The sequence below is a fragment of the Atta colombica genome, unplaced genomic scaffold, assembly GCF_001594045.1.
Source record: "Atta colombica isolate Treedump-2 unplaced genomic scaffold, Acol1.0 scaffold295, whole genome shotgun sequence".
In the NCBI taxonomy this organism is placed as follows: domain Eukaryota; kingdom Metazoa; phylum Arthropoda; class Insecta; order Hymenoptera; family Formicidae; genus Atta; species Atta colombica.
In genome coordinates this window covers 168,613-178,882 of record NW_017259398.1, presented here as the reverse complement: position 1 = coordinate 178,882, position 10,270 = coordinate 168,613, and the positions used below count along the sequence as shown (strand labels likewise).

Sequence of the window (10,270 nt, the reverse complement as noted above, 5' to 3'; positions counted from 1 at the left end):
ATATATATATATATATATATACATTAAATTCTCCAAACCGCGCGCCAAATTTCTATCTTAAAACGCATAATGTGAGAATGCGTTCCGAATTACGCATGAAGCGTAATTACGCATGAAGTATCATCACAGTATAATCATACCCAGTAGCGAATTTTTTTGTGATCTGCAATTTTTAGTGCGCATGTATCAGTTGTACATTTACGAATATGGCGGACGTATTAGAAGCTTAATAGAAATTCAAATTTAAGAGCTTGTCCTATCATTTAACTCTACTGTGTACATTTCACAACATGGCGGTGAATCATGTGATCTAAGAACACTTACATCAAAGGTGCCGACAGTATTCAGTGTCGCTTGAGTATGATTATACTGTGGTATCATTTTATCTTTTATGCGCTTCGTGGATACTTTAGAACGCACTTGAGACTTCAGGAGTACTGCCTGAAGTGCCGCGCAATCGTCACTTCAACTTCGATAAAGTTAGTACGTAATGTCGTGATCACGGACGTCACGTATTTGCATGCATTCGTGGTAATTTCTCGCTCGATTTTGATTGAATATGGATACGGTCAACGCGATGCTGCAAATGCTTTGAAGCGTTTTTTAACTGATCAATTTGTAAAATTCTTTCTTCTAGTTGGTCCATCAAATGCTTCAAAGCATTAGTAGCGAGACTGACCACAGCAAGAGTACAATCAATCTCAACGAAATATTTATTGATGCTTTGAAGCATTTTTTAATTGGTCAGTTGATAAACTTTTTTTCTTGATAAATTAAATGCTTTGAAATATTGTATATTTGTAATGAGACTTGAGACCGCGTAAGACTCCATAGGAGTCTCCTAGAAACAAAAAGAATTAGATTCTCATTGGGAGGCTTTCCATTTGATGTCACAAATCAACACAAGCATCGTTTTATTCTTCTTGCATTGCATTCGGTGACATTATATTTTCGTTGTTTATTAGATGTAAAACAAGAATAGAATGACACAAATAGCGTCTTCCCGAACGCACTTTTGAGAGACAAAGATAGAACGACACTTGTGTCGACTTGTGTCATCAAATGGAAAGCATCCTTTGATTAGAGAGTTTGAAGCTAACCTGAGTCGACTTTTCTATTGATCAAGAAAAAGAAGCGCCGTGTATCAGAAAAATGCAATAACGATGGAACGATGAGAGAGAAGATCGAGAGAGCATCGACTAGATAGCAGTGATGGATACAGCCAAGGAGTGAGTAATTTATTTGGGACTGCTTTTTGTCGTTGCACTCCAAAATTTAATGCCATCTTGGCTACACTAAAAATTTTGTTTCTCGCTTTCGTCAAATTTTATATACAGGATATGTTCCGTTTTTACAAGCTATAAGCATCGTTACAAATAACGAGTGACTTTTTCAATTCTAATGTTATTTGTTTTCCAATTCTTATATAAAAAAATTTGCAACGAAATTATCAAATCGTTATTACAACAAAATAACTATATAAATAGTAACGGCCGGCGTTACAAGTAATGTGTATTTTTTTGTCCTATATACACTGAAAAAAAATGTAGTCAATTTTAATAAATATTTAATTGAATACTGCCAACTAAATATTTATTAAATATAAAGATATATTTATTTGATACAAGAAATGTTAATTTGATTTAATAATCATTTTTTTTATTGAACAAATATTTACTTATTGTAAGCATTTAGTTGGCAGTATTAAATTAATGTTTATTAAAATTTTTATTAAAACTATATATTTTTCTCAGTGTAGATATATCTATTTTAAATAAATTAAATACGAGCGTATAATATACTCAGCCACAAAGATTATTATTACTTATGAAACCGATTGTTTATTTTAATCTATGGAAGCAGCACAGGTTAGTCGAAATATTTAACATTAAAAAAAAATCGACTCGAAATTCGTAATTAAACCATTTTCGAAATATAAGTTGTGAAATATGACAGCTTAAATTTTTATAAATTTTCAAACTCATTTGACTTAGAAGTAGTGTAAGCAGGAAAAGAGAGAAAGCCTCGGACACTATAATTTAAGTATATCATATCTAAATCTCTTCAGTCTTTTTTGAGTCGCGACAATTATCGTCTTTGCACGAAACCGCTATTTGTGAAAGTCAGTGTAGGTGCGGTGATTTTGAAGGAAATGATGGCCAGATAGTTGGCGATCGAACAAAATAAACAAGCATGATCGAAAGTCAAACGTTGGAATCCAGCTCTGATCAAGACAACGGCGCGGCATGTTGCAATGGCGAAGGCCGCGTAATTGATCGATTAATGATTTGCGAGAAGTGATCCGTGGCCACTGCCATTTCTGTTACGATTATATAAGAATACAGTTCCGTTACGGAAGGGAAACGCTATCACTCGAAATTGTTGCAAGTGTATAAGGATTACGTTTGGATATTCTCCTTTTTTTTTCTTTACGTAAGCACCTATAATGTGAAACTGAAGCGATATAACATCGGGTAATTATTTGATTATATATTATTGACTTACACTTTCTTGAACTTACATTATGCGAAATGATATGAATGTTTTATGTATAACAATGAGATAATATTCGAAAGAAATTATTCGAAAAAATTATTAGCTTTTCCGAATTAGCGAGCCGCTTATTAAATTTAAATATATCTAGAAATCTCATTTTTTTAAATATATTGTTTATATATGTAGGCTTATTGAATAATCAAATGACTTTAATCATTTCTGTTTTCATTATAGCAATTAATAAATTTTATTATATAATGCACGAAGAAGAATTGTACAGTACTGCATAATAGTAGAAAATAATTAAAACAGGATTAATTTTAATGCATACAATTCATCTATATATAACAGATTTACTTTATTTATTTTATTCCTTTAAAAATCATCAATCAATTCGGCCGGCATAAAAATCTTATTGCTCTTAAAATTTTCTTTACTTTATTATTTATAGATTACCTAAATATATTTTTATGCAAATACAATTTTATTTTATTTGTAATTCGCATTTACAGCCAACCCATTAAAGTATAATATTTGTGTATCTTACAAAAAAGAAATCTAAAGTCTTTCACATTCATACTTATTCCAATACACACTTGTATTCATTGTACATTTGTATCTTATAACAAATACTGTGAAAACAAATGCTCAGTAGTACATATGCATACACTATCAGCAATCAATTCATATTGAAGATTGCATGATAGATTTTATTAGAGTTGTTAAACATATCCGGCAATTATTTTTTCTTTTTGAGCTTTGGAACAACTTCAAACTGTGGTTTTTGCCAGTCCAATGGTTTACGGCGGTACATAGGCCATGGAGGAACAGTAATTAATGCTGCCATAACAAATCCAGCACTTAGAATATAGATTGTCTGCGAGAATTGTTGAATGGCGTATCCCCAAATGAAGCCGACTACCTATAAAAAATATGTATAAGTTTGATTAAAAAAGTAATGAACTAGCAATCATTCTCGGTATGATATTAAAATCTATTATGCGTATTTGATATTGATTATATATATAAGTAATGTTAAATATGCATAATGTGTCTTTGGATAGGAGGCATTGGTAAAGAGCATAATCAGTTGCTTTAGTAGCAATTTATTTATTAAGCGTAGAAAGCATTTGGACTGGATTGTCTGATGAAAAACATATGGTGATATTTTCGACATTCGTCATAAGATCATTGTCATGTATGGTGAAAATTGTGTCATAGGAAATGAAATAATATGAATTGGCATAATGTCTTCACTGATTAGAAATCATATCACATTGCATGTTATTTTTCATAAGATGAATTTTTTAAATGGATTTTTATTTCTACTTAATGAGTGAACTGGACAGCCTCCTGTTTGAGGATACGTGTCACATGCACATTACATACATGTAACATTACATATGTAGCCAACATCAAATATACATAATAGACTTTTTGATATCATGCTGGAGATAGCTGCAATCACTTTTTCATTTGATCAATCTATAATTGTATATTTCAACTATGATAATAATTTCAAATATTTTCAACATTTCTAGAGAATAGTAGCTTACCCCAAATAACGTTATTATGACCCGCGACAATTTCTCTGCTCTAGCTTGGCCATCATAATCCTAAAACAAATTGCATAAATAATAAGAGTACATAAATTTATAGGGCTTAGAAATAACATATATGGAATACAAATTTACAAGTAACTAATAAATATAGAACTAACAAATTTATTTATAAATTATAATGTATAGATTTATAATGTTATTTATAATATGTAAATTATTTAAGTAAATACGTAAATTATTTCGCGCTATCAATCGCATTGACATATGGTGTCTTGATAATCCTAACCTCGTGAATAAAGAATGCACTCGTCTTGAACATATCGCGGATTGATATCCGTTTCAGCGGATTATTCAAAGACTTCGTTACTTACCATATGCGTTGGAATGGATTTGAAATATTGCATCCACGCATTCATCGTAAACAAATATACAAACGTAGCTGCGAAGAACACGAACTGACAGAAACATACGATTACTTCGATTTGAGATCGATTCGAGATTTCGACTCTTTCGAGACAATCGAGACGTGGACAATAAGCGTGATTGTGTATTATTATTGATTGCGCAGACGCGGCGCGAATTTTAAAAATGAATTTCAAACTGATAACAAAGGCTGTGTTCCAAAATTCACTGTCAGTGTTGAAAATGTATAGTATACGTGACATAGACTGTAGATTTTCAGCGTTGGCAGTGAATTTTGGACACGAAATATAATATACTTTTTTACATTATGTCCGTTGCAGCAGTTAATGTAACACGATACGTTGCATATGTAACTACGTCAAAAGTTTATCCAATTTTGATATATATTTTTGTAAATATTTTATTTATCTTCAAGACTCTACTTAAACATCAGTCAAACGTAATAGGCTTTCTACAATAAGCCATACCTTAGTTTTAACTCTTAAGAAATTGATGAATCATAAATAATTATTCTTCTCACACTCGATTGTGATTGAGCAATTTCTTACGGCTTAAGATTTAAAACTTAGATTATGTAGAAAGCCCATAAGAATTCGCTACTGAATACAGACAGAATAATTATTCTTCTCACATTCGATTCGACTATGGTTTGTCCATTTTTTATGATTTAAACTTTACGACCACTACTTCTGTAGTAGACCCCATATTAATGTTCTCGTTATTTAGCTTAATAGATTGTTTCTTTAAAGATAACAATAGTTTTTATCCGAGAAAAATATAAATATTTATATCCGGCTAATTAACGTCGTCATAGCAATTAGCATTTTTTTATATAATCTCTTTTAGCTTATGAACTTTTACCTAAATTATTCCTATTTGTTTTAAGTTTATTTATCGCTATAATTATATATCTATTTTTTATTAATCTTTCTTATTTTTTTAATTTCTGAAATTATGGTTTATTTTTCGTTTAATCATATAAGTTTCTAATATAAATTATATTCTTGTACTGTCATTCACAAAAAAAATGTGTTGTATATTACTTTGGTCCTATAAAAAGTGATGAATAATTATAAAAAAAATGTTTTATTTCGACGTATTTTGCTAGAAAAAAAAATGTGCAACTTTGTTCATTATTCTATGGATTTCCTACTTAATTATTTTCGATCCAATAAAATTATTTTCAGAACTGTATCTATTTAAATATTCCAAAATTTTAAATACTTCATTAAAATAATTCTTATCTTATAAGAATTTAAAAAAATATTATTCCGATAAAATTTGTTATTTCGATTGTTTAATTGAATATTTAACACGATATCGTAACGCAGATGCGAAATTTCGCTAAATTACCGCAAATACGGCATTAATATTCGTAAATGATGGAACCGTCATAGCATATATACATAACGAATATTATCACCTTAAATGAGTAAGCTAAATTGCGAAGTGGGTAAATAATCGTGATAAGGTATGTAAATATTCGCGTTGAAAGCGTTTGACCGAACGCTTTTTGATGTCGCGTATAAGTGACTTCATTTCGCGAGTTTCAAAGTCTGCTGATGTAGTTCTCGTCGTGGGTACAAGTGTTCCATGTCGACGGCACTTCACTGTGAGAACGCGCAAAATATACTGCATCAGCAATAGTAGGGAATATGGCGAAAAAGTGATTCTCGTTATGCTCGACCAGATTAAACTTCCTCAATGTTTCATATACAGGACCTGTCAATAATCAATATATTTATTTTTATTATTAAAGATTAATTCATCTGTAAAATATTGATATTTCCTACTGAAGATATTGATTTTTCGATAGATGTTTGTAAGAACAATCTCTCTTTATTTATTCATGATAATTGAAATACAAAAATTGTAAGATTAATTTTTATATATTTGCAGAATGTATAAAAAAATGGATCGTTGAAGAGACGAAAATATTGTGTAGAATAAATAATATTATACATAGTAATTAAAGTATTATTGATTCTATTTTCTGATTACATACTACATCACGAATTAAACTTACGTGTAGATATTAATTAAGAAAGAAATTATATAGATAAAATTTTCTATTAAAGATTAAATATACTTACCGGAACAACCTGCTATATAAACAGACACTTCTATGCCACAATATTCATCAACAATGTTTCGCACTGCATTCGCGCCTGCCAGATCGATATGTGACAATGCAGTAAAGTCCAGTACAAGAATACGTAACTGTAAAGATCGAGTAATGAGATTGTAGATGAGATATTAAACAAATATAGTCAATTATCAATTATCAATTATATTACATTAATATATCGCAGCGAATATTCTTCTATGCGTATAATTAAAAAATAAATTGCAATTATTTACCTTTTTAATTTCCTCCACTATGGTGCTGTTGTATGTAACTTGTAATTGCTTTTTAAAGCTTTTTTCCTTTTGAGGTACTAGCTCTGTAACCTTATACACTTCCTCACGAAAATATTGTTTAGATGCGAAATTCAAACTACCAGAATAGTGGAAGATTTTGATGCCGGGAATCTCTACAGTCTGGAATATTTGTTAAATATTTATTTTCTGATTAGAGTTAACAGTAATTTTTATTTTTAACTTGCCATTCTAATGATTTACTAAAACGCCAAAAATTCTATAATTTATAAAAAATTTATATAAAAAATTTATAAAAATTTTACTATTTCTAAGAGAATAAATACTAACTGATAATACTGGGTAGCGCACAAAATGTCATGCCATTTGATTTATTTCATTAAAATTATACTTCTGAAGTATCCATTTTTTAACTGTATAAACATAAATTCTGTATTTCTTGTGAATTCTATTAGGTGGCATTACGAATTGAAACTGTGAAATAGCGGCCGATGGATGATTGACCTAAAATGTTGAACATAAAAAGATAGTATTGTTTTTCATGGAAATTGTAGCCGAGACTCAAAGACATCGTGCAATTATGCCATGTATTATCCGAAGATTTGTATTGAAAAAAATCAAACACAAGAGTGCGTCTCCAAAAAATTATAAAACAAAACAATGTAAAACAAACAGTATGATAATTCGTGTGCAACCCTGCATTTCACAAATTAATGTCTTTATCTTCGCCCAATTTTGACTCATGATGTCACATCTAATAAAAATTTCATGAAGTAGGTATAGAATTTGTTCACATAATTGAAAAATATTTTACAAGTATAATTTTAATGCAATAATTAAATGGTGTGACATTTCGTGCACCGCCCTATATACATTATAATTTAATGAGAAAAAAAATTTTTTTTTTTAATTAAAAATTCTTCGTACTCCTTTGTATCTCTTGGAATCCAAGTAGAGCTCAGTGCCGGGTGCTAGAGCGAGCTTACACGTATAAGGTCGCATTGCGAGAATAAGTAATCTTCCTATACACAGAAGTATACCGATCAATAATCCATACTCAACATCGAAAAGAATCACGATAATGAACGTGACAATCCAAATGCCGGCGTCCATCTTGTCCAATCTCCAGAACTTGATAAATTCACTGACCTTTATCAGCATCCCTTTTAACGCCACCACGATTATACTTGCTAGAACACACTGCGCATCTCACAAGCATCAAATGTATTTTATCATCATCCGACGCTTATATTATAAGATAGAAACAATAAAAAGAATAATTACTCGTGGCAATGGTTGAAAGAATGGCCCGATCCACAATAATACGCTCATCAAAATTCCACATGATATCAAACTCGCCAATTGTGTATGTCCACCTACAGTTTGTTGAATCAATGATCTGGATAATGAAGCCGTGATAGGCATGCAAGAGAAAAAAGAGCCTACAAGATTTCCCAATCCCTATAAAATTGTGTAGAATTGATATATTTTTATATTAAGAGCATACAAAGCGATGTATATATTAAGAGCATACAAAGCGAATATAAACATATTTATTATACATATTTAAAAATATTATATAAACCTGCGCAATCAATTCTTGATTAGAATCGACTTCATAACCCTCCTTTTGCGCAAAAATCAATGCCATAGACATTGATATTGTATAAGCAACCATAGTAATCACGAAACTATCTACTAAAACGTTGGGTACAAGTGACAACGGTGGTACAGATGGGACTGGCAGTCTGGAAAATTGAATTAAAAACTTTAATGTTACAGTAATTTAAAGTTACTTTATTTTACTTTCACAATTTGTTATAATTTTATTAAAAACATTTTCTATATATAATGAGTTAGCCAAAATTAATTTAGTAAATTAATTTTAACTCAGTATTATATACAAAAGTTAATATTTTCATAACAAACATTTTTTGCAAGCTGTACGAATTAATCAAATACTAATTTTAATTACATATTTACCCTACTGGTATATCGCCAACTGTTATTACATTATAAGTGTCCGCAAGATTCATTTGCATCGATATCAGAGTACCGATTACCACTGCAAACATTTCTATCGGAATTGGAAAGGGGCATAACTTTGAAACTCTTGGCTGAAATCCAGAATATTTCTTTTTAGAAAACGCAGATGTAATTAATTTTATAAATTTTCAAATATCTTTTTTATATAAAATGTATGAGGTCTGTTCTAGAAATATCTGCGTATATTTTTGTCCTTGGGCATCTTCTCTCTCTCTCCCCCCCCCTCTCCCCCCTCTCTTTCTCTCTCTCTTTCTTTTTCTTTTTCTATTATAGAAAAGAGGCATTCAGTATTTAAGAGAGAAGAATCCTAAGTACAGAATGCCTATTTTCCACAAGAGAGAGAGAGAGAGAGAGAGAGAGAGAGAGAGAGAGAGAGAGAGAGAGAGAGAGAGAGAGAGAGAAGATGCTCAAGAAGAATGATGACGCAGAGGTCGGATACTTTTGACCTTGTATGTTTATTTGCAAAGTCATAATTGATCTTAATTTAGCATAACAAACCTTAAGAACTTCGTTGTTAAAAATAAGAGCTAAGATAGTGATGCAAGATAATATCACAGCCGTTATGTTGATGTTGTTAATACTATTGAAAATATCTACATAAGTCTGAAAAAATAAATAAAGAGTTAATATAAATCGGAACGAAAAAAATATATATGTATATAAAAATTTAAGTAGCTTTACTCAATATGACCCACCTAAATATTGTAATTTTTGCTGACGATGAGTCCAACATTAAAAATCGGTGGTAAAATTAAAAATATATGGGAAATATTTTGGAATAATAATTGCGATATTTTTAATATTTACATGATTTAAAAATTGAATAAAAATTTAATTATCCGTGTAACTATCTACAGTTGTAAGTAGATCATATTGAGTACTGAATCTATCCAATATTTCCTTACTTATATTCAAAACAAATCCACACAAGTTAAATTTAAAAAAATTTCATTAAATAAAAAATTTACTATTTTTATCTTAAAGAGATATTAAATCTTTAGAGATTTACTATTTTTATTTTAAAGAGACATTAAATCTTTAAAGAAAAATAAATTAAATGTGATATTATAAATATAATAAATATATTAAATAAATAAAATGTATTAAATTAATATTTTTAATAAAATTTTATCGCGGCAAAATCTCCCGTGGTTAATATCAGAATGAAGTCATATAAAAGGGAGCGATTCATATTACAAAATACTGGAAATATTTAGAAAAAACGAAAATGAAAGCGCTGATAAGATATGTTATGTGCTACTGATTTTACGTTTTATATTTGTGTTGACTTACAAGTATGCAATAAAGATATGTGACATAAGTGTACATAACAGAAAATCATTAAGTATGTGTACTTTTTCCGT

At 29.8% G+C, this 10,270-nt stretch overlaps 2 protein-coding genes across 4 annotated transcripts in view; both read right to left on the bottom strand.

Moving 5' to 3' along the window:
• Positions 1-2,712: 2,712 nt before the first annotated feature.
• On the bottom strand, positions 2,713-4,943 carry LOC108690133. The gene is made up of 3 exons (XM_018197273.1): positions 4,430-4,943; positions 4,053-4,112; positions 2,713-3,418 (listed from the first exon to the last, which is right to left on the bottom strand). The coding sequence occupies exons 1-3, from the start codon at positions 4,721-4,723 to the stop codon at positions 3,236-3,238; spliced, it is 537 nt and encodes a 178-aa protein (XP_018052762.1). The 5' UTR covers positions 4,724-4,943; the 3' UTR covers positions 2,713-3,235.
• An 813-nt stretch (positions 4,944-5,756) lies between these two features.
• Positions 5,757-10,270, bottom strand: part of LOC108690117 (solute carrier family 26 member 10-like) — a 17,167-nt gene continuing 12,653 nt past the window's right edge. For all 3 annotated transcript variants that reach the window (XM_018197245.1, XM_018197247.1, XM_018197246.1), the window contains 8 exons: positions 9,405-9,509; positions 8,844-8,977; positions 8,446-8,608; positions 8,145-8,321; positions 7,788-8,060; positions 6,843-7,022; positions 6,575-6,701; positions 5,757-6,203 (listed from right to left, as the gene is read on the bottom strand). In XM_018197245.1, the coding sequence (XP_018052734.1) occupies positions 6,031-6,203; positions 6,575-6,701; positions 6,843-7,022; positions 7,788-8,060; positions 8,145-8,321; positions 8,446-8,608; positions 8,844-8,977; positions 9,405-9,509 (1,332 nt within the window). In that variant the 3' untranslated portion in view covers positions 5,757-6,030. The remainder of the gene's footprint in view (positions 6,204-6,574; positions 6,702-6,842; positions 7,023-7,787; positions 8,061-8,144; positions 8,322-8,445; positions 8,609-8,843; positions 8,978-9,404; positions 9,510-10,270) is intronic.